The following is a 25170-nucleotide window of genomic DNA, read 5'->3' as shown; positions in this document are numbered from 1 at the left end:
TCAGTGACCTACACTAGTATCAGTGACCTACTTGAGTATCAGTGACCTACTCTAGTATCAGTGACCTACTCGAGTATCAGTGACCTACTCGAGTATCAGTGACCTACTTTTCTCATTAGTGACAGAGTGTGGATCTTGAATGGTGCGCCTTCCAGTATTCCTGCGGTGTATTCCTGGCAAAGGAGGATAATAGCATTGAGGTCTGTGTCTGTCTCTTGTGTCTGGGGAAGTTTTTGCATCCTCTATTGATTAGTATTGATCCAGACCTGCCTGCATCTGTGAGCAAATTCAGTCTGCTGGTTTTTCTGTCGTCATTTTCATGGCTCAACTTTATTGAGTGAAACCATTTATCCCAGCCCACTCTGTCTAATAATGGCAGTATCTGGTTTATGGCTACTGTAAATACTTTTTTTCATGAAATTGTTAACTATTCCATTAAATGTAATGTTTAACTGAAAATATAGGTAGCAATTAAAACTCGTATTTTTGTTTAAATATAAATGTTTTCCATTTTTGCCCATCTACCCCCATCTTCGAAGAACATGGTCAGGGAGAGTAGCACAGACGTGGGTCAGCCAAAAGCCAGACCAGGGGAGGAGGCGTGTCCCAGGTCCCACTCAGCGCTGCAGCCGCAGATCGGTATGAGATCAGTCAGCATTCATGCATTGTTGTTGTTACAATGCTTATCTTTTACAGAGAAAGCTCAAAATAACCGTAAGCAGTATGAAAATATGGAAAGAGAAGATTCCAGGGAGAGTGAAACTACCGCTCCTGAAATAATAGGCTGAAATATGTCCTGCTAAAGGCAGGCATTATATTACCCAGCAGATGATTGGGGGTTAGGGTCAATTTCATTGAAATTGGTTGTGAAGTTCTTGTAATGCTCTTATATACTTTAGTTTTTGTCATTAAGAGTAATTTTCACATTTCTGTCGTGTGGCTGTTTGATTTAAACGAATGGGCAAATGTTGTTAAGGATTATTTGGGCCATATGGTTCCTGCTTGCCCCGGGCCCCAGCAAGTCTGTTGACGGCCCTGGGTACAGGTATGTTTTGCATAAAAATATGGAAAAGGACACTGTTGTAACACAGTCCTAATATGAACCCACCTGAGGACGGGGGACTTCTTTTTGCATCCCTATGGGTTCTTTCCAGGTTCTCCAGTCCCCCCCCCCCCCCATTTTCCACAGAAAAGAAAACACTGGGAGCCACAAAATCCTTTTGACATTTAAAATGAAGACAACGCTGCATCTTTTCATCATCGTTTTTACCTTTATATATGTATAAATGTATATATATGTATATATAAACAAACTATAGTGTGTTGCATTTATGAATCAATGAACTGTTACAGAGAAGCAAAATTACATTTCTGCACGCAACAAAAACATTTTGAACTCCAAAAAAGACGTTGGGATATTTTTGAGCAAAGTCTGTGTTTATTCTGGAAATGTCTTGCGACATTTGACTTTTTGTTGTTTGCTAACTTCTCATTATATTTTAAGCGTACCAGTAAACCCGTCTCGTCAGCAGTGAAGGTGAACGAATCTGCCCACGTATCATTAAACGTTCTGTTTTCTTCAGACACTTTTCTTACATTTATCCATAGTTGTCCTACCTGGGGGTCGAAAAATTCAAGAAATCGCGCAATTTGGTGGTTGTGACCGGATATATGTCGATGGTTGTATCGTATATTATGAGCGACAAAAAAATTAAATATGTTTTATTTTATCACCATAATCTTCAAATTTAGAACTAAACCCACAGGAGCTGCAGCAGAGGGATGAAAGAGCCACATGCGGCTCCGGAGCCGCGGGTTGCAGACCCCTGTCCTAACACAATATTGAATGAATGATTTAACAGGATATTATTATAGCAAGTAGAAACACCTGAGCTTCAGATACAGTCGATCCTAAATGCTGCTGATCCTCCTTTAGCTGGAGCATGTAAGAAGGACCGCCTCCTATTCTGACCTCACTTCACCAGCTGCCTGTGCATTTTAGAAATCATTTGAATATTGTTATATTTGTATTTAAATCTTGAAATGCTTTCACCTTTGACTTCCAGGAACAAGATATGTATCTTGTGCCTTGCCTGTCCCTGACCTTTGTCTTGTCTTTACAGGTCCATGGGGTCGTTGTATGGGCAGTGAGTGTGGCCCTGGGGGCAGCCAGACCAGGGCAGTATGGTGCGCCCACTCTGAAGGCTGGACCACGCTACACACCAACTGCAACCAGTCAGGGCAACCAGACAACCAGCAGAGCTGCTTCAGAGTGTGTGACTGGCACAAAGATCTGTACGACTGGCAGCTGGGGGCCTGGAACCAGTGTGTCCCAGTGTCAATCCGCAATGCTGGAGTGCAGCGCCCTGCAGTCTGCACACGGGGAGACGAGGGCATCCAGACTCGGGAGGTGGGCTGTGTTCAGAAATCAAATGGCGAGCAAGAAGAAGATGCTATTTGCGAATACTTTGAGCCTAAACCGCGACTCGAGCAGGCCTGTCTCATTCCTTGTCCACATGACTGTGTGGTGTCTGAATTCAGCATGTGGACTTCCTGTTCTAAAACCTGTGGAATGGGTTTACTGAACCGGATCCGCTTCGTTCTTGCCCCCCCACTGTTTGGGGGGGCAACCTGTCCGAATCTGACTGAGTTTCAAACATGTCAACTGAGGCTCTGTGAAGGAGAGGTGAGCCTCTACAGCCTCAGGGTGGGACACTGGGGACCGTGCTCCATCCCAATGCCAAGACAAGCCCGGCAAGCTGACCAACCACTCAGACAGACTAATAAACCCCCCAAGGAAACCGATAAAGTTTCCAAAGAGCGGGACAAACCATCCAGAGAGACTGAAAAAATGTCCAAGGGGGGTGACAAACCAGCTACAGCGAGCCATCGTCAATCCAGTGAAGCAGAGAAAGAGGCAAACGAAGGGGGCAAAATAACCAGCGATGCTGACATGCAGCACAACAATGGAGAGAGAAGGTTGAAAAATCGAGCTAAACCTGGTGAAAAACTACCCAAAGTCAACAGAAAACTGGGCGGGGCCCACAGGAAGCCCGACAGGCCATCCCGACAGGCAGACCGACCAAGGCGACAAAAAAAAACTAAAAACAAAGAAAAACGAGAGAAAATTAGACAGAAAGTGCGAGATAGGCTACGAGAGCGAGGCAAGGTCAAGGATCCTGAAACCAGAGAACTCATCAAGAAGAAGAGAACCAAGAACCGGGAGAACCGGCCAGGGGGGAAGTCCTGGGATCTGCAGGTCGGTTACCAGACCAGAGATGTGACCTGTGTGCATAAGAATGGGAGTGTTGAGGCTCTCAGGTAAGAACCACTCAAATGCTGTTTCAGCTGACAGTCTCCATCAATACAGGTAACATCATCAACACACCTGAGTGACTCTGAGAGACCACTCCAGACAATACACTGCAGCATGAAGAATACACGTTATATAAATACGAACCAATGTTCATGCTAATTTTTTCATCATAAGCCTTTTTGCTTGTTGGGTTATTTATCTAAATATATATCTATCTATATATAAATATATATATAGATATATATATATATATCAAAATGTTATACACACACAAAGGGCCTATAGATTTTTTAATGTATTTATACTTAGTGTGAAACCTGGGGCTGTTAGGATGAACACAAAATGGATATCCTGCAGTAATGGTAGAAAGACACACACAAAGCTCTTCCTCATCAGCTCTCAGTCTCTCTCTGTTTTTAGTTTTTATCGCCGTCGAGCTTGAGAAGCTCAGCTCACACAGATATGTGGTTGAAAACGGGAGCAATGTCAGAATAGCTTTGTTGGCTAGAACGGGGAACTCCTTGGCAACAGATAACCAGAAACTGTCCAAAGGAAGATCAGCAAAGTTTAGCTTTAAACCACCATCTTGTTTCAGTTCAGTGAGTTCCTCTTGCTCCTTTGAAGTCAGGTCCTTTCCAGCACCGGATGCTGAGCTGTGTGGGTCCCGAACCCAGTCAAGGCATTCTGTGGAGGCTGAATAGAAATAAAATGACAACTTCTCCTCTAGAGGTTTCAAATGTGGGCCAATCAGCTCGCTCGTAGCAGCAGCGTTCCCATCATGCAGTTCCTCCGTGAGTGGGAACATCTCAAGGTTCCCACGCTGCACATGTTGTTGCCAGAGCTGCACCTTTAAACGGAATCCGTTCATTTTATCGGTGCTTGTAAGCAGGTTTTCATTTCGGCCTTGCATCCGAGTGTTCAGTTCATTCAGATGATGAAATATATCAGACAGGTACTCCAGCTTTGAGTAATCGGACCTCTCGTTTGTCAGAAACACTTTAAGTTCCTCTCGTAGCTCGTACACACGGGCCAGCCACCGGACCTCCGTGTGGAGCAATAAGACTTTATGCTCCGCTCCCACTTTAGCTATCTCTTTGGCCGCGTCAGGGCCGAGCATCTCGTTTACCTTTACTAGCTGGCAGTATTAATGTTTCTGCCACAGTGTGGGACTTTCTGATTTAGCTACAAGTTCAGCAACAAGTTCAGCAACAAGTTCACAAGTTCAGCAACCTTAATGTAACATGTCTTTCATGGTGCTGGAGAGTCCACTACACACCGTAATGCAACATGAATTAAAGGCAGGAAACAGGCTGGTGTTGCCATCCTTTGGAGGTAGAACTCTGACAGTCTGGTTAAAGTGCCGAGACTTGGGGTAGACTGAGCCAGTGGACTTGAAGTTCACCCTAATGATTCTAAATGTACCGTCTTCAATGTTTATTTGCCCTCTAAGTGTACTGAAAGTGAAGATGCGTATACAGACAGACATGCTTTTTGCATACATTTATGCAAGATACAAACTGCACTTGCATTTATACTGTTGCTGATACGAACGCCGACATTTCTGATATTAGAGCCTTGATTGGCAAACACTTGAAACAGTTTTGTCATGACAGTGGATTCATTTTGTCCAGGCAGTCAGACAATGTTGCCGGTTGAAAGCGACACAGTAGATGGTCACACCTTCATTGCTGAGATGAAGACAGACAACAACATGGGTGCATCTGGTCATATGCCGATCAATCTGTACTGTAATCCTTGAACAGGTGGTTAATAATGTTGTCACATGGAGTGAGCTGAACCACCTGCAGCTCAACGTGGCAAAGACACGTTGATGGTGGCCATCAGGAGGACAATGCCTCCAATGACCACTGCTTGCATCCAGGGGGTCAACGTGGACTCAGTGGAGGACTATAAATATCTGGGAGTCTGGATAGACAGTCCTTCAACATCTGCCGGATGATGCTGAGAATATTTTATTAGTCTGTGGTCTCTAGTCCATCCTGTTTGCTGTGGTGTGCTGGGGCAGCAGACTGAGGGTATCTAGTCTATCCTGTTTGCTGTGGTGTGTTGGGGCAGCAGACTGAGGGTCTCTAGTCCATCCTGCTTGCTGTGGTGTGCTGGGGCAGCAGACTGAGGGTATCTAGTCCATCCTGTTTGCTGGGGTGTGCTGGGGCAGCAGACTGAGGGTCTCTAGTCCATCCTGCTTGCTGTGGTGTGCTGGGGCAGCAGACTGAGGGTATCTAGTCCATCCTGTTTGCTGTGGTGTGCTGGGGCAGCAGACTGAGGGTCTCTAGTCCGTCCTGTTTGCTGTGGTGTGCTGGGGCAGCAGACTGAGGGTCTCTAGTCCATCCTGTTTTCTGTGGTGTGCTAGGGCAGCAGACTGAGGGTATCTAGTCCATCCTGTTTGCTGTGGTGTGCTGGGGCAGCAGACTGAGGGTCTCTAGTCCATCCTGCTTGCTGGGGTGTGCTGGGGCAGCAGACTGAGGGTCTCTAGTCCATCCTATTTTCTGTGGTGTGCTGGGGCAGCAGACTGAGGGTATCTAGTCCATCCTGTTTGCTGTGGTGTGCTGGGGCAGCAGACTGAGGGTATCTAGTCCATCCTGTGTGCTGGGTTAGCAGACTGGGGGTATCTAGTCCATCCTGTTTGCTGTGGTGTGATGGGGCAGCAGACTGAGGGTATCTAGTCCATCCTGTTTGCTGTGGTGTGCTGGGGCAGCAGACTGAGGGTATCTAGTCCATCCTGTTTGCTGTGGTGTGCTCGGGCAGCAGACTGAGGGTATCTAGTCCATCCTGTTTGCTGTGGTGTGCTGGGGCAGCAGACTGAGAGTCTCTAGTCCATCCTGTTTGCTGGGTCAGCAGACTGAGGGTATCTAGTCCATCCTGTTTGCTGTGGTGTGCTGGGGCAGCAGACTGAGGGTATCTAGTCCATCCTGCTTGCTGGGGTGTGCTGGGGCAGCAGACTGAGGGTATCTAGTCCATCCTGCTTGCTGTGGTGTGCTGGGGCAGCAGACTGAGGGTATCTAGTCCATCCTGTTTGCTGTAGTGTGCTGGGGCAGCAGACTGAGGGTATCTAGTACATCCTGTTTGCTGTGGTGTGCTGGGGCAGCAGACTGAGGGTATCTAGTCCATCCTGTTTGCTGTGGTGTGCTGGGGCAGCAGACTGAGGCTATCTAGTCCATCCTGTTTGCTGTGGTGTGCTGGGGCAGCAGACTGAGGGTATCTAGTCCATCCTGTGTGCTGGGTTAGCAGACTGAGGGTATCTAGTCCATCCTGTTTGCTGTGGTGTGCTGGGGCAGCAGACTGAGGGTATCTAGTCCATCCTGTTTGCTGTGGTGTGCTCGGGCAGCAGACTGAGGGTATCTAGTCCATCCTGTTTGCTGTGGTGTGCTGGGGCAGCAGACTGAGAGTCTCTAGTCCATCCTGTTTGCTGGGTCAGCAGACTGAGGGTATCTAGTCCATCCTGTTTGCTGGGTTAGCAGACTGAGGGTATCTAGTCCATCCTGTTTGCTGGGTTAGCAGACTGAGGGTATCTAGTCCATCCTGTTTGCTGTGGTGTGCTGGGGCAGCAGACTGAGGGTATCTAGTCCATCCTGTGTGCTGGGTTAGCAGACTGAGGGTATCTAGTCCATCCTGTTTGCTGTGGTGTGATGGGGCAGCAGACTGAGGGTATCTAGTCCATCCTGTTTGCTGTGGTGTGCTGGGGCAGCAGACTGAGGGTATCTAGTCCATCCTGTTTGCTGTGGTGTGCTGGGGCAGCAGACTGAGGGTATCTAGTCCATCCTGCTTGCTGGGGTGTGCTGGGACAGCAGACTGAGGGTATCTAGTCCATCCTGCTTGCTGTGGTGTGCTGGGGCAGCAGACTGAGGGTATCTAGTCCATCCTGTTTGCTGTAGTGTGCTGGGGCAGCAGACTGAGGGTATCTAGTACATCCTGTTTGCTGTGGTGTGCTGGGGCAGCAGACTGAGGGTATCTAGTCCATCCTGTTTGCTGTGGTGTGCTGGGGCAGCAGACTGAGGGTATCTAGTCCATCCTGTGTGCTGGGTTAGCAGACTGAGGGTATCTAGTCCATCCTGTTTGCTGTGGTGTGATGGGGCAGCAGACTGAGGGTATCTAGTCCATCCTGTTTGCTGTGGTGTGCTGGGGCAGCAGACTGAGGGTATCTAGTCCATCCTGTTTGCTGTGGTGTGCTCGGGCAGCAGACTGAGGGTATCTAGTCCATCCTGTTTGCTGTGGTGTGCTGGGGCAGCAGACTGAGAGTCTCTAGTCCATCCTGTTTGCTGGGTCAGCAGACTGAGGGTATCTAGTCCATCCTGTTTGCTGTGGTGTGCTGGGGCAGCAGACTGAGAGTCTCTAGTCCATCCTGTTTGCTGGGTTAGCAGACTGAGGGTATCTAGTCCATCCTGTTTGCTGGGTTAGCAGACTGAGGGTATCTAGTCCATCCTGTTTGCTGTGGTGTGCTGGGGCAGCAGACTGAGGGTATCTAGTCCATCCTGTTTGCTGTGGTGTGCTGGGGCAGCAGACTGAGGGTATCTAGTCCATCCTGTTTTCTGTGGTGTGCTGGGGCAGCAGACTGGGGGTATCTAGTCCATCCTGTTTGCTGTGGTGTGCTGGGGCAGCAGACTGAGGGTATCTAGTCCATCCTGTATGCTGTGGTGTGCTGGGGCAGCAGACTGAGGGTCTCTAGTCCATCCTGTTTGCTGTGGTGTGCTGGGGCAGCAGACTGAGGGTATCTAGTCCATCCTGCTTGCTGGGGTGTGCTGGGGCAGCAGACTGAGGGTATCTAGTACATCCTGTTTGCTGTGGTGTGCTGGGGCAGCAGACTGAGGGTCTCTAGTCCATCCTGTTTGCTGGGGTGTGCTGGGGCAGCAGACTGAGGGTCTCTAGTCCATCCTGCTTGCTGTGGTGTGCTGGGGCAGCAGACTGAGGGTATCTAGTCCATCCTGTTTGCTGTGGTGTGCTGGGGCAGCAGACTGAGGGTATCTAGTCCATCCTGCTTGCTGGGGTGTGCTGGGGCAGCAGACTGAGGGTCTCTAGTCCATCCTGTTTGCTGGGGTGTGCTGGGGCAGCAGACTGAGGGTCTCTAGTCCATCCTGTTTGCTGGGGTGTGCTGGGGCAGCAGACTGAGGGTATCTAGTCCATCCTGCTTGCTGGGGTGTGCTGGGGCAGCAGACTGAGGGTATCTAGTACATCCTGTTTGCTGTGGTGTGCTGGGGCAGCAGACTGAGGGTCTCTAGTCCATCCTGTTTGCTGGGGTGTGCTGGGGCAGCAGACTGAGGGTCTCTAGTCCATCCTGCTTGCTGTGGTGTGCTGGGGCAGCAGACTGAGGGTATCTAGTCCATCCTGTTTGCTGTGGTGTGCTGGGGCAGCAGACTGAGGGTATCTAGTCCATCCTGCTTGCTGGGGTGTGCTGGGGCAGCAGACTGAGGGTCTCTAGTCCATCCTGTTTGCTGGGGTGTGCTGGGGCAGCAGACTGAGAGTCTCTAGTCCATCCTGTTTGCTGGGTTAGCAGACTGAGGGTATCTAGTCCATCCTGTTTGCTGGGTTAGCAGACTGAGGGTATCTAGTCCATCCTGTTTGCTGTGGTGTGCTGGGGCAGCAGACTGAGGGTATCTAGTCCATCCTGTTTGCTGTGGTGTGCTGGGGCAGCAGACTGAGGGTATCTAGTCCATCCTGTTTTCTGTGGTGTGCTGGGGCAGCAGACTGGGGGTATCTAGTCCATCCTGTTTGCTGTGGTGTGCTGGGGCAGCAGACTGAGGGTATCTAGTCCATCCTGTATGCTGTGGTGTGCTGGGGCAGCAGACTGAGGGTCTCTAGTCCATCCTGTTTGCTGTGGTGTGCTGGGGCAGCAGACTGAGGGTATCTAGTCCATCCTGCTTGCTGGGGTGTGCTGGGGCAGCAGACTGAGGGTATCTAGTACATCCTGTTTGCTGTGGTGTGCTGGGGCAGCAGACTGAGGGTCTCTAGTCCATCCTGTTTGCTGGGGTGTGCTGGGGCAGCAGACTGAGGGTCTCTAGTCCATCCTGCTTGCTGTGGTGTGCTGGGGCAGCAGACTGAGGGTATCTAGTCCATCCTGTTTGCTGTGGTGTGCTGGGGCAGCAGACTGAGGGTATCTAGTCCATCCTGCTTGCTGGGGTGTGCTGGGGCAGCAGACTGAGGGTCTCTAGTCCATCCTGTTTGCTGGGGTGTGCTGGGGCAGCAGACTGAGGGTCTCTAGTCCATCCTGTTTGCTGGGGTGTGCTGGGGCAGCAGACTGAGGGTATCTAGTCCATCCTGCTTGCTGGGGTGTGCTGGGGCAGCAGACTGAGGGTATCTAGTACATCCTGTTTGCTGTGGTGTGCTGGGGCAGCAGACTGAGGGTCTCTAGTCCATCCTGTTTGCTGGGGTGTGCTGGGGCAGCAGACTGAGGGTCTCTAGTCCATCCTGCTTGCTGTGGTGTGCTGGGGCAGCAGACTGAGGGTATCTAGTCCATCCTGTTTGCTGTGGTGTGCTGGGGCAGCAGACTGAGGGTATCTAGTCCATCCTGCTTGCTGGGGTGTGCTGGGGCAGCAGACTGAGGGTCTCTAGTCCATCCTGTTTGCTGGGGTGTGCTGGGGCAGCAGACTGAGAGTCTCTAGTCCATCCTGTTTGCTGGGTTAGCAGACTGAGGGTATCTAGTCCATCCTGTTTGCTGGGTTAGCAGACTGAGGGTATCTAGTCCATCCTGTTTGCTGTGGTGTGCTGGGGCAGCAGACTGAGGGTATCTAGTCCATCCTGTTTGCTGTGGTGTGCTGGGGCAGCAGACTGAGGGTATCTAGTCCATCCTGTTTTCTGTGGTGTGCTGGGGCAGCAGACTGGGGGTATCTAGTCCATCCTGTTTGCTGTGGTGTGCTGGGGCAGCAGACTGAGGGTATCTAGTCCATCCTGTATGCTGTGGTGTGCTGGGGCAGCAGACTGAGGGTCTCTAGTCCATCCTGTTTGCTGTGGTGTGCTGGGGCAGCAGACTGAGGGTATCTAGTCCATCCTGCTTGCTGGGGTGTGCTGGGGCAGCAGACTGAGGGTATCTAGTACATCCTGTTTGCTGTGGTGTGCTGGGGCAGCAGACTGAGGGTCTCTAGTCCATCCTGTTTGCTGGGGTGTGCTGGGGCAGCAGACTGAGGGTCTCTAGTCCATCCTGCTTGCTGTGGTGTGCTGGGGCAGCAGACTGAGGGTATCTAGTCCATCCTGTTTGCTGTGGTGTGCTGGGGCAGCAGACTGAGGGTATCTAGTCCATCCTGCTTGCTGGGGTGTGCTGGGGCAGCAGACTGAGGGTCTCTAGTCCATCCTGTTTGCTGGGGTGTGCTGGGGCAGCAGACTGAGGGTCTCTAGTCCATCCTGTTTGCTGGGGTGTGCTGGGGCAGCAGACTGAGGGTCTCATCCGTAAAGCAGGTGATGTTGTGGGGGTGAAACTGGACTACTTAGAGACAGTGATGGAGAGAAGGGGATGCTTCAGAATGTGAGAAGCATCCTGGGCAACACCCTCCCACCCCCTCCATCAGCTCCTGGTACAACAAAGGAGCACGGGGACAATGAGACTGAGACCACCCCCACCCACACAAAGACTGAACAACATTGAAGGTCATTTGTTCCTGTGTCATTTAAATTAACCAATGCATCATTGTAACCTTCTATTACTTTTAAGTATTTGTATATATTATTGTTTTCTTTATGTCTTACTGCACTATGTGCATCCTGTTAATTATTCGGTTCCGTTGTTGAGTGGATCAATGTTGCTGTTGTAATTTCCCTATGGGATTATTAACGTATTCTGATTCTGATCGATGGTGTAAATGGAGCTAAATCAGCCTCGTCCAATCTTACCTGCAAAGAAATTAATGTATGCAGAGAAATAATCAGTTTCTGAAGGCCATCGACCTGATTGTGTCGTGTTGTAAACTCTATTGAACAAAACCATGGTGCACAACTGTTATCTTTGTATGACGCTGTTTTCAATGCTATAATCAGGTCTGGAAGACCTGCAGGTAAAGCTAAGAATAATGCTTGCAGTGGTAAACCTTTATAAGAAGCACGGCAGGCATTTAAGGCCTGTGCTCATGGGTTGTGGCTGGAAGGCCACGGTTTGGTCCTAAATAAATTATAATACTAAATAATTTTTATTGATTTGTCCCTCGGCGGGTGGCTGCTGCCATGCGAGTTGTGCCCACTGGGAGCATTTTTGGGTTAGGTGTCTTGCCCAAGGACACTTCGACATACGGCTCGACCCACTGAGCCATAGCCGCCCCTGAGTCCGAACTTTTCCTTAGATACATCACGAGGAATGAAAATACATTCTCTCTTGTATACAAGTTGCAAAGCAACAGCTATAATGACTTTTGGAAAGAGGTCTGAATGTTTGGTAGCAGCAAAATCTCTATCCCATCCAGCATCAATGGGGTGAGTGGGTCTGCTTTTTTCATGTAGTTCCTCGTTGTTGGTTTTTCTGTACTCAGAGTAACATTTGTTTCTGAGCTTGATGCCATTCAATATTTCCCCCTCCTCTGGTGTTCAAATTGTTCTGTACTCTGGTGCAGCTACAATAAGCAGAGCCTGCAGAGTAACCGTGGCAACAATGACTCCTTCAGAATCCTACTGAACGCTCCAAGGCACAGGAGCGCAGTGAGATGTTTGCTAATTACGGCAGATCTGCAGTGAGACGATGGATTCATACGTCGAGTTTTGTGTCACTCGAACTGCATGATACAAGCACTGGTCTGTCTCAGGATCAGTTCTGCCAGGTTCAAGTCCAAAATTTGGAGATCGGGGATTCCAATCCCGTCAGCGCTACATGGTCCCCTAAACCTCGACCTCGGAATGCATGAAGCAATGAAAAAATAGAAATCGTTGCTTTGAAACCCCACATCCACACCGAGCGGGAAACAATTGACCTTTCTGTCAAACGCCCACATTACTTCGTAGACCAATCATGACGCCACACGTCATCTCTGGGCGACACATGCTTGTGTTTATGTTCGCGTCCTCAGACGAACAACCCGAGCGTGCTTCGGTTAGCATGTTACACAAAGGCAAAAAAAGTAAACGAAAATGCTGAAACATTGTAGTCACGGCTTGTGTTACCATGACGACCGGTGACAAGAGAGAGAGAGAGAGAGAGATCAAAAATAACTCTCCAAACTCAAACCCTGACAGAAACAGGGAAAATAGAAATACTGACCTCTACATTATACCTGCATTAAACCCAACACAAATCCTGAGGTCTTCTCTGCTCGCGCTGAAGAACCTGCAGAGATGATGAAGACACGAATGCAATCTTCAAGGAAGCATATACATCTATTTTTCTGCAATCGCATGTTGACAAATGGTTTTATTATCTTAAATCAAACATGCGGTTTAATGTCTTGCCTTTTTCAGTCATGCTACCTCACCTGATCGAATTCAACGGCTCCCTGGCGTTCCTGGTCTGGTTGACAGAAACAAACTGGGCTTTTGGGATATTTTGACTTCTTGGGCATTTCTTCGAATGGAATTTGTTTTCTCATCCTCAGCCTCTGCTCGCAAGAGATGCTTCCGGTGACCTTTCAGGCTTGTGTCCTCACCAAAGACTGTGATGTGACCGGCTGGTCGGAATGGTCAGATTGCTCCAAGGAATGCTACAACCCCAACGGGCCCAAGGGCCAGCGCACTCGCACCAGAAGAGTCAGCCAGTTCCCAATTGGTGGAGGAGCGGATTGTCCGGAGCTGGAGGAGAATGAGCCCTGCAAGCCCCTGGGAGAAGGCGCCCCCCCCTGCACCGTGTAAGTACGAGACTTCCCACCAAACCATCCTTCTAATCCAGACTCACCACCCACCTGATCCTTGCTGTTTGAATTCTATCCTTTAATTGGTGGTTCTTGTTTTATGCTTTGTTTGGTTCTGTGCGTCGACCAGAAAGGCACTTTCTAAATAAAGTGTACTGTTGTTAAAGTGCCCGTTCTTTACCGGCTCCAGTTCAGCCTGCTGCCTGTTGGTCAGCGCCGGCGTCTCTAAACCAGACCCTTCTACATCTGCTTCATGCTACGATGGCTCCTATCCTGCGTGACATCAGACATGATGGGCTACGCTGCAGAACGGCAGCCTTTCGGAAGCGTTTCCATTCCCACTGGACATGGAGGTTAAATTCTGTATTATGATTTCTTATGACCTGCAACATGTCTGATGTCACGGCTTGGTCATCCAATACAGGGGTCCCCAACCACCGGTCCGTGAGGCATTTGTTACCGGGCCGCAAAGAAAGAACAACTAATGTATACAATTTCCGTTGGATCGATTAGCATCTAAGAGGTGTTTTATTTTGAAAAACGACCGGATTTTCTCCAACGTAACAATCGCCTCTTGATACGTTGCTAAAAAACCGTGAACTAGTGAAAATTAATAAAAAGAAGCAAAAGTCTTTGCAGAGCTTCTTTGTGTAACGGAGAAAAAGGTATAAATTCCACTTGTCATTCAGACTTGTGTTGCGTTAGCGCCCCTGGTGGTCACAAAAACATATAAAAGCTGCAGACGAAGCGTGCTCGGCGCCATTGTGATTGTGGATCAGTCGAGGTAAGGCCACGGGTGTTGGTGTATATATACATATATGTGTATATGTATGACACTGCGGGTTGCTTGCACCACGCTGGTTGAGCCACTGAGCCATGGCTGGTAAAAGCCTTTGCGTTAAGAAACGTAAATGTTGTGTTAGTCTTCATGTTCACGATGCAGATCTGCTTGACCTCCAGGAACTGACCCAGGAACGGATCCAGGAACTGATCCAGGAACTGATCCAGGAACCGATCCAGGACATTCTGCTGCACTCATTAACTGATTCGTCCCATCATGTGTTTTTGGGACAGACGATTCATGACTGATAACGTGTGTCAGATTTCCTCTCTTTGACTCCTTCTTTCCTCAGTCACAGCTGGAAGACCACAGAGTGGACGGAGTGCAGGGTGGATGTGCTGCTGAGCCAACAGGACCGTCGCCGTGGAAACCAGACATTGTGTGGAGGCGGGATTCAAACTCGAGAGGCTTATTGTGTCCAGAGCAGCGCTGATGCCGCACCTCAGCCGGGCCCCCTACGGAATAAAGAAGGTGACTCTCCTGCATGGCTGTCTCTGATTGGTTGGTGCATTCAGTGTGAATCATGATGGGTTCATAATTATTCATGAATATGATAATAAATTATATCAAGCACGAGACCAACAGTCACAAATCACAAGTGAATTTATGACGAGTTCTAAAATAGTTTTGGACTGATGGGATTACGATAATAGATAAATGGCTCTTTACCTGGATCTGCCTCCAAAGGTGATTCCTGTCCGACCTGCTCCTCACAACCAGTTTATATCTATATATGGGAATATTGAAGCGGGTTCCCCGCTGCAACGGCCCCGGCCCGTTACTGGGGGCTGCTGCATTGGCCCCGGCCCGTTACTGGGGGGGCTGCTGCATTGGCCCCGGCCCGTTACTGGGGGGGCCGCTGCAACGGCCCCGGCCCGTTACTGGGGGCTGCTGCATTGGCCCCGGCCCGTTACTGGGGGCTGCTGCGTTGGCCCCGGCCCGTTACTGGGGGGGCTGCTGCATTGGCCCCGGCCCGTTACTGGGGGGGCCGCTGCATTGGCCCCGGCCCGTTACTGGGGGGGCCGCTGCATTGGCCCCGGCCCGTTACTGGGGGCTGCTGCATTGGCCCCGGCCCGTTACTGGGGGCTGCTGCATTGGCCCTGGCCCGTTACTGGGGGGGCCGCTGCATTGGCCCCGGCCCGTTACTGGGGGCTGCTGCATTGGCCCCGGCCCGTTACTGGGGGCTGCTGCATTGGCCCCGGCCCGTTACTGGGGGCTGCTGCATTGGCCCCGGCCCGTTACTGGGGGGGCCGCTGCATTGGCCCCGGCCCGTTACTGGGGGCTGCTGCATTGGCCCCGGCCCGTTACTGGGGGCTGCTGCATTGGCCCCGGCCCGTTACTGGGGGGGCCGCTGCATTGGCCCCGGCCCGTTACTGGGGGCTGCTGCATTGGCCCCGGCCCGTTACTGGGGGGGCCGCTGCATTGGCCCCGGCCCGTTACTGGGGGCCGCTGCCATCAGGCATCACCATGTCGTCCTGATTTTCTATACGCCTGGTTGGAAACTGAGGGATTGATCAGTGATTACTTTTATACCCTTGCATGGAGTGTTTTTGTTTTATGGGATGTTCGTTTAGAGTTTTTCGTGTCCCTCTCTAGACAACACAATATTTAAAGTTGCTGTTGGACTGCTTCAGGTGACTGTGAAAGTCTATCGAGGATAAACCGTTGACATGCTGTGTAGCAGCTTCATCACTGGGGGGGGGGGGGGGGGGGGGGGGGGGCAGGTTATTAATGGCAGCTGCTCTCTGAGGAAAACTGGACATCTGGCACAGGGACACCTGAGCAAGGTGGAGACTGTGAAGAGCCCCCCCAGACTGAACAAAGAGGCTTCAGTTCTTTATAGATATGGTTTTAAAGCTAAGTAATAATACAAATTATAATAATTATGCTAGTGAGCATCAAGCTACAATAAAAGCGTACCAGCGTGAGGAATCGAGTCATTTATTCACGCAGACCCGATTAGCATACAGAGCAGGTACTCTACACGCCTGTGAACATGAATTCTGAAAGAGTGGTAGAGAAAAACGTAAAGGAGGGCGAGCAAGAACAGATCAAAGCTAAAATGGGAGGAATATTATTATCAGTTTGACCTGTGAGGCACCCCCCCCCCTCAGCCATGCCACAACAATTGCATAAAACTCTAGCAGTGACTGACGTTATACATGTTTTCACTCTTGAGCACAAGTGCAGACAAAAAAAAGAAGAAACAAGGGATATAATATGACATGAATATTGTCGGGGATTTCCATGCCAGATGGAATTCCACAACGTAATTACATGCCGACATAACACTAGGAAGACACGACATTTATTTTGGTATTGCTATGACTGATTTGCATGAACGTCTCATTAGTGATGTCACGTAACAGATAAACGGTTTTAAGATTGGCCGGGGTGAAGCCCCGCCTTCAGGGGATGGACTGAAAAGATGACGAAACAGGAAGGATGTTCATTGGAACATGGGGCAGACACGAGAACCGGGGTCGAGTGTCAGCGCTGATATCTGAACCGACTGAAACTGATCTGCTGATTATATAAATCTCTAAGTCTTAAGTCTTAATCCACATTCTCATCATTGCCCTGACGGCCCACCAATGGATTCTATTCTATTCTGCACCGTTCTACTACTACTACTACTCCTCCTACTACTACTACTACTACTACTACTCCTACTACTACTGCTACTGATTCTATATTGATAAATGGTATCTAACCACGCTGCACCGTTCTACTACTACTACTCCTACTACTACTACTACTACTACTACTACTACTGCTGCTGCTACTGATTCGATATTGATAAATGGTATCTAACCACGCTGCACCGTTCTACTACTACTACTCCTACTACTACTACTACTACTACTACTACTACTGCTGCTGCTACTGATTCGATATTGATAAATGGTATCTAACCACGCTGCCCCGTTCTATAAACATGTCGGCTGTCCCATGTTCCTCGAGGGCATGCACACACACACACACACACACACACACACACACACACACACAAGACTATTGGAACATGCACCTGTGGCTAAGCGGAAGAAGTTTGACTCTCGGTGCTGTTTTGGCCCAGTGAGAACGATTCCTCAGCCTGGCGATATTGCAGAGTCCCCTACTACACGATTCCAGACGGCGCCTCCTACGGTCGCCCTGGTGCTCTCGTGCGTTCTGTGTTGTCTGTTTTTTAACGTTAATTGTGCGTCTGCGTGCTCTTACACCCGTGAAGAGCTTCTAAACTTTAGATCAACGACTCCCACGGACCTTTTACCCGTTTTTTTAGTTTCTGCTGCAGAATTAGTCCATGTTTTGGTGAAACGAGTGAGACGCCGGAGAAGAGGGAAGCGTGCCGGCGCTCTCGTCCGACTCCGTAAACCGGGACCTTGCACCCCCTTACCCAGAATATTCCTCTCCAACGTCCGTTCTCTCAGCACCAAGATGGACGAGCTGGCGCTGCTGATGAGGAGAAATAAGGACTTTTCCTCCTCTTGTGTTTTGTGCTTTACGGAGACGTGGCTCAGCGCACAGATCCCGGACAGCGCGCTGCAGCTGGAGGATTTCTGCCTCCTGCGTGCGGATTGTGACCCGCTGCTCTCCGGTAAGGCCAAAGGCGGCAGGGCGGACTCTGCTTCTAGATTAACAACGGCTGGTGCTCCGACGTGACTGCGATCGCCCAACACGGTTCTCCTGCTCTGGAATACTTCTTCATTCACTGTAAACCATTTTACTCTCCGCGTGAGTTTGCTTCATTCATCCTGGCAGCTGTTTACATCCCGCCGGCCGCCGACGTGCACGAGGGTCAACGTGCACACGCGGAAAAGATTTTATGTTTGGAGCGGACTTTCCCTGATTCTCTTGTTATTGTTCTTGGTGACTTTAACAAGGGAAATCTGAGCCAGGAACTTCCCAAATACAGACGGTTTATTAAAGCCCCACCAGAGAGGAGAACACGCTGGACCATTGCTACACGACGGTGGGCGGGGCCTATCGCGCTGTACCACGTGCTGCTCTCGGACTATCAGACCACGTGGTCATCCACCTCATCCCAGCATACAGAGACTGAAGCTTGCTAAACCAGTAGCAAGCACATCGAAGATCTGGACTGGTGAGGCTGTTGAGGAGCTCCGCTCGTGTTGAGACGACAGACTGGGACACATTTAGGGTTGCTACGGACAACCTGGACGAGGACACGTACACGGTGACCTCATGGATCAGCTACAATGAGGAGCGCATTGTACCAACGCGCACCAGGGTGAGTTACGCTAACGACAAGCCCTGGTTCACGCCGAAGCTCAGCCAGATCAGACGTGAGAAAGAGGAGCGGAGACAGAGACAGCTACAAGGAGGTGAAGTACAGGTTTAGCAGGGAGCTGAAGAACGCTAAATCAGTATATTCACGCAGACTCCAGCAGCAGTTCTCTGCTAACGACCCTGCAGCAGTTTGGAGGGGGGGGGGGGGGGGCATTACCAACTACAAGCCCAAAGCCCCCCGAGCTCTGAACGACCCCCCCCCCCGGACTTTCCAGTGACCCCCTCCTCCACCCACAACATGGAGGGAAACCAGCCAAATGCCTCCACAGACTCTCCCCCCACCCCCACTGTCCTCTGCATCCAGGAACAGGATGTGCACAGACAGTTCACAAAGCTGAACCCCCGTAAAGCTGCGGGGCCGGACAATGTTCCCCCCCCCACCCTGAAACATTGTGCCAGTGACCTGACTCCTGTCTTCACAGACATCTTTAACACCTCCCTGGAGTGTGATCGGCTGCAAGCTGCCATCGCTCCAGGACCTGTATGTCTCCAGGACTCGGAGGCGTGCAAGTCGGATCACAGCCGACCCTTCTCACACTGGACACAGACTTTTTGACCCTCTCCCCTCGGGCAGGATAACAATAAATTAAAAAGGCACATAATATGTACAACGTAGGTGAAGAAACGAGGGAGGATGAAAAGTGGAGTATAAATGAACAGCTTGTCTGCATGATTCCAATCGATCGAGCTCAGGATATCTTTCATGTGTCTTTTTCTCCCACTTCCATTCTCTGAATTCTCTAAATGATGTTTCAATAATTTTTGCTACAGAACACCGTTCCTAATTTGTATCATTTACCTCCACAGCAATTCGACCAATGGACAGCGACCTTTGTCTGGCTGCCCCCCCAAACACTGCTAAACTGTGCCACATCAGCTGCCCTGTTGAGTGTGAGGTGTCTTCCTGGAGTGCCTGGGGACCCTGCACCTACGAAAACTGCCAGGACCAGTCAGCTAAAAAAGGTCTAACCTTACCGTTATTATTAGAATGGCTGTAAATTCAAATTAACATGGGATGCCTCTCTCAAAATTATGCTTTACCTGCCTGCAGTAGAGGATGTGCTAACATGCTAATCAGTTTTAGTTAGCTACGTGTAGTAGAGGATGTGCTAACATGCTAGGAAGTGTTAGTTATCTACCTGCATAGAGGATGTGCTAACATGCTAGGCAGTGTTAATTAGCTACCTGCAGTAGAGGATGTGCTAACATGCTAGGCGGTCTTAGTTAGCTACGTGTAGTAGAGGATGTGCTAACATGCTAGGCAGCGTTAGTTAGCTACGTGTAGTAGAGGATGTGCTAACATGCTAGGAAGTGTTAGTTATTGTAATAACGTCTTAAATGGAGAGTCACTCCACGACTACCTGCAGTAGAGGATGTGCTAACATGCTAGAGTACAAGTACAGTCACACAGTAGCATGATGAGTTTTTATTTTGGTTGTCAGATTAAGACAAAAAAATACAAATACAATAGGAGGGTGTAACCAGGTTGTTGTTTGAGCTCCCTCTAGTGTTAGTTAGCTACCTGCAGTAGAGAGGACGTGCTAAACGATTCCAAGAAATGACGATTCCCATCCCTGCACAGGGAGCATGTGCTTTAGACCTGCCTGATTGGAAAAAATGTTTGGAGTGGTAAACGGAGACAGAAATGAAAGGAAAAAAGAATCCCAGTGATCCTGCAATAAAGGGGTGACTCTTCTGGGGTGTACCCTGCTTCCCTAAACAACATAGGCAGTAAAGAAAACGAATGAATGAGATCCATCCATCTCCACCTGAATCCTACATGTTTCAGGGTTCTGCTATCTTAACACACTGGAGTGTGGATCAGGGGGTGGGTGACCTCCGCTTGGCTTGGCTGGGCTACCCTCTTCCCTGCCTTTGAGCCTCGGAACCAACACAGAAGGCAACAAGGCGTTGCTGCCTGCATTAGCTACTTAGGATAAATGCTAGTGCTCGTGAGGAAAATTAACAGCCACCACAGTCATCGGGTAAAGCTCTCGGCATTCCTGTCAAGTTCTGAATGGAATGCCATGTTAAAGAAACCTAACAACGATTTCAGGTAACACATCAACCACAGGGAGGCCACGGAGTAATGTTCACGGGATTGGATGCAATAATCGGAACATTGATTCTGTGAAATTTGAGTACATTTCTGCAGATCTCAAGGAGGGACGTTTCCATCATTGAGGGCCGTTTTGCGTCCATTTAATTCCAATCATAAAAAATTACTGTTGCTTCAGGTTTCAAACTGAGGAAGAGGAAGATTGTCAATGAACCAATGGGTGGGACAGGGAACTGCCCCCACCTCGTGGAGGCAATACCATGTGAGGAGCCCAGTTGCTTTGACTGGCTGGTGCTTCAGCTGGAGGAGTGCATCCCTGATAATGAGAAGAAGTGTGGACCAGGAACCCAAATCCCACAAGTACAGTGTGTCAACAGTGATGGTGAGTAGATGCCTGAGACAATTAGCATAACATTTATTATAAAACATTAAACCTGACTTTATTGACCTGAGTTTGGCCATTCACATCCTTCCATCACCAATATGCTTCCTCTTCCTGTCTCTCGCTACCGGATGTAGTGCTATCATGCTTCTTTAAGTCTGGAGGCCGGTTCAAACCGGTTACAAATTTACCGAGGAGTATTTACATAGCATCTGGTGATGCGACAGTTCTGGGTTCCTGCCATCCCATATGCACATATGGAAGGTCAGAGGCAGAGTCTCAAAATCCAAAAAAAGGAAGAAAGTGAGGTCACAAAAAACAAAAAAATGGACATGGGCTAAAATGCTTTATTATATTATTATATAAATGCCTATATTAGTTAGCTTTTTACTTTTCATTCATTTTAATTACGAGCCAAATAACATAATGTATTACATTCTTATTCCATTTGTACTACATCAAAGGAGTGTGTGTATGTGTGTTTGTGTGTGTGTGTTAATTGTGAGGGTCATGTTGCTGCACTTGTTAATTTGGCTTATCTCGTACACCTGTTGTGTTTGCCAACCCAGGACCTGCGGCGTGCGGATTGGCTGCGGTCACCCCAGACACACCTGAGACAGTTTTTCACTAATCACCAGCAGCCCTCATAACCTCTGCTCCGCCCGCTGCTCCCCGTCGGATTATTGTGTGGTTTTCGCTGGTTCTGCTGGCCGTCTCCATGCCACTTCCCGTCTCTGTTCCCGTCTCGCCCGTGTCGACCGCAGCCAGTCCATTCGCCAGGTTGTGTTTAGTTTGTTGTTTAGTTTGTTGTGGTCAGATTGTTCACGTGTGGCTGAGTTTTATGTTTCCGTCTTCGTTGAGGCACCAGCCAGTCGCCACTTTGTATTAGAGCTTGCTTTTTGGTTTTTTCGCTCGGCTGTGTCTTTTGTTATACAGTAGTCCCTCATTTTCCGCGGGGGTTACGTTCCAAAAACAACCCGCAATAAGTGAAATCCGCAATGTAGTGATCTTTATTTTATTTTAATTATTGTACATGTACATAAATGTTTTAAGGCTGTAAAACATTACAGCCTGTACACGTACAGTACACGTACAGTAAACGTTTTCCTGTTAATAATGTTAAGGCGTGCAGGTCGAGGAAAGAGCCGCTTGGAGTGCAGAAGAACAAATATTCTACTTGTGCTGTCTTTAGCCTCTCATGCTGCTTTATTGGATAGCTTAGCACAGCGGAACGGCAGCGGCTACATGTATCAACAGGAAGAAACAAAACCCAAAAGGGACGTGACGTTTATGCTCCTACAAAATAAAAGCCTCTTTTTACAGAGAGAATAAGAGCGCTATTAAACAAACGCTTAACAAATAAACATGATAGCTTTTAGAAATAACGAATTTAATTTTAATGATCAACCTACGAGGTTGAACACATAAGAAGTGATTAATAGCAACTCGCGCATATTTCACAGTTCCTCCGACCGCGCCCCTTCGTCTTGCGCCGTTTCAAGGCGCGTTCAAGTGCAAAAAAAAAATCTGAAATTGCATTAAAAAACTCAGCGAAGCAGCGAAGTCGTGGAAAATGAACCGCATTATATCGAGGGACTACTGTATATATATTTCGTTGGCTTCAGCCACCCCGCAACCTGTGTGCAGCTCCAGGTTGTTGTTTTTTCATGAAGAATTTATATCACTAAAATACCATCAACCATCCCACCGTCTCTGTTCTCTGGGGTCCGCTCACATCAGTCCCTAACATTAAAAAGTCAGTTAGGAGTATAGTCTTTATAGTCTCTAAATTGTCTAACACTCGTTCATCCATGTTAGCTCGATAACTACCGTATTTTTTGGATTATACGTCGCTCCGGATTGTAGGTCGCACCAGCCAAAAAATGCATAATTAAGAAGAAAAAACCATATATAGGTCGCACTGGAGGATAAGTCGCATTTTTGGGGAAAATTTATTTGATAAAATCCAACACCAAACAACATATAGCACAAAGAACATGCTAACAAGTTTACCAAAATATCAGGTTTTACTCCGAATCACGAAATCCAAGGAAATCTTCATCCTCGGTGTCACTTTTGAACAACTCCCCCAACTCGGCAGGTAGACAAGACGCCGCTTCCTCTTCTACGTCGCTTACATCAGACTCGTCGTCAGTTGCAGTTCCAATTATTCCAGCCTTTCTGAATCCCGACAGGATGGTTGCGGTTGTCACTGAAGCCCATGCTTTGTCGATCCATTCAATGACTTCCAGGAAAGTTGCATGGCGCATTCTCCCGGTTGCCGTGAAGCTGTGCTCTCCATCCGTCATCCACTGCTCCCACAGGTTACGCAAAACTGACTTAAAGCTCCTATTCACGGAGATATCAAGTGGCTGGAGTATTTTGGTTAAGCCTCCAGGGATGATGGCAGGTATGGAGTTGAAAACTTTTAATTAATTTTTTAACTGTGGTGTGATGTGCGCTCTCATGCTATCCATCACAAGCAGAGCTTTGCGTGCTCTAAAGAAGCCATCCGGTCGCTTATTGTAGCACTTTGTAAGCCACAAGTTCATCATTTCTTGATCAATCCACCCTTTCTCGTTCACGGCGACTTCAACTGAGGAGGATTGGATTTTTGGCATGGTTTTTCGTTTGAAAATGACCATCGGTGGCAGTTTTGATCCGTCTCCACAACATGCCAGCACCACTGTGAAGTGTGATCTCTCATGACCAGTTGTAACGATATTCACACTTTTTTGCCCTTTCTCTGCAACACTTCGGCCCATGGGGATGTCAAAAGTGAGGGGGACCTCGTCCATGTTAATAATATGATCCGGTGTCACGTTGTGATCACTTACATGCTTTTCAATGAACGCGCGGAAACTGTCAACCTTGGCTTGGAAGTCCGCTGGCAGTTTTTGGGACAGTGTCGTCCTAGCTCTGATAGAGAGGCGTTTGCGCTGCATGAAGCGGTAACACAAAGAAGGTCCTCCCGCAAAGCCGTTTATATTCACCTCCTTGGCAACCACCTGGGCGCGGAGACGCAACTGCACCGTTGACAAACCTCTCCCAGAAGCACGTTGTTCAAGCACCCATGCGTGAACTCGTTCCTCCAACTGCGGCCACCTAGCTTGTCGCCCGCGATTAGCTTTCTTTGTTTTCTTCATTTCAGTAAGCGTAACCTCCGCTTTTCGCCAGTCCCTTACAAGTTTTTCGCTCACTCCAAACTTTCTTTCTGCTGCTCGATTGCCGTTTTCGGCTCCATATTTCACTATCTGAAGCTTGTAAGCCGCGGAATATGACTTTCTTTTCGGCGACATTTTCATTCAGCCCTTCTAATTTGTGTTTTTAGATAACACGTGTGACAGATAACTCTGAACCTCCAGAAACCGCGACAGATTCTGACGGGTCACAGAGTTCCCTGTAACACCTGTTATAGAAATGTGTAGGCTACTGTCTCTGCGCTCACAGATTTTGTAAAAAAAAGCATATATAAGTCGCTCCGATTTATAAGTCGCACCCCCGACCAAACTATGAAAAAAACCGCGATTTATAATCCGGAAAATACGGTAGTTGTCGTCTAAACTGTGTAACATGCATTCATCCGTGTTAGCTCGATAACTAGTTCTTCTGTAAACTGTCTAACATTCACTAACACACACATGACGCTTTCATCACCACGTCCCCATGGTGTCATTCATCTTCTTGAAGACAAGACAATTGTAGTTGTCTCGTCTTTGACCGCTGACCTGAAGCAGCAATTGGGGGTACTGCTGGAGCCGAGCTCAGCTAGCAACGGGTGAGAGGCGGGGTCCATCCCGGGTAAGGCTCCAGCTCATTGACCGCCAGTCCCCCCCCCTAAATGTCAGGGGTTTAGTGGTGGGAGGAAGCCAGAGATCCCATGCTGGCATGGGGAGAAAAAGAAAACAGAATACATCAGGTGGAATTGAACCAAGGACCTTCTTGCTGCGAGGCAACAGTGCTGCTCTCCATTGTCGTAATGTAACAAGCATCATCATAAGATCTGAAAACCAAAGGAAATCCCTTATTTTTCCGTCCAGGTGCGCATGTGGAGCAGCAGCCCTGCCAGGATGCTATCCTGCCCATGCCGACTGTCTGTGAGGTACCTTGTCCCAAAGACTGCGCCCTGAGCCCTTGGACCCCCTGGTCCCGGTGCTCCCATACATGCTCTGGGAAAAACTCAGAGGGGAAGCAGATCCGAGCTCGTTCCATCCTGGCCTATAACGCAGGAGAAGGTAAGGATTCCGCAGCACGCACACTTCAACCTTCGCTAGGACACTGAACAAAACAGATAAACGCAACTCTGTTATTGTTTCCCTCAGCAAAGGAGAAATATGCACTAAAACAGATTCACACAAATGTGTCAACACTCTCTATCAGCGCTCTATGAGCTCTCTATCTGCTCTCTGTCTGCTCTCTATCTGCTCTCTGTCTGCTCTCTATCTGCTCTCTGTCTGCTCTCTATCTGCTCTCTGTCTGCTCTCTGTC

General features: G+C 49.0%; 1 protein-coding gene across 1 annotated transcript in view; it reads left to right on the top strand.

Moving 5' to 3' along the window:
• thsd7aa (thrombospondin, type I, domain containing 7Aa) overlaps positions 1–25170 on the top strand; it is a 139649-nt gene that overhangs the window by 45797 nt on the left and 68682 nt on the right. Inside the window, exons 2-7 of the mRNA XM_068746976.1 lie at positions 2124–3321; positions 12835–13083; positions 14220–14398; positions 19049–19204; positions 20479–20682; positions 24723–24917. Of these exons, the coding sequence (XP_068603077.1) occupies positions 2124–3321; positions 12835–13083; positions 14220–14398; positions 19049–19204; positions 20479–20682; positions 24723–24917 (2181 nt within the window). The remainder of the gene's footprint in view (positions 1–2123; positions 3322–12834; positions 13084–14219; positions 14399–19048; positions 19205–20478; positions 20683–24722; positions 24918–25170) is intronic.

The sequence above is a fragment of the Brachionichthys hirsutus genome, chromosome 13, assembly GCF_040956055.1.
Source record: "Brachionichthys hirsutus isolate HB-005 chromosome 13, CSIRO-AGI_Bhir_v1, whole genome shotgun sequence".
Taxonomy (NCBI): Eukaryota; Metazoa; Chordata; class Actinopteri; order Lophiiformes; family Brachionichthyidae; genus Brachionichthys; species Brachionichthys hirsutus.
This window is presented reverse-complemented; position numbering and strand designations above follow the sequence as displayed.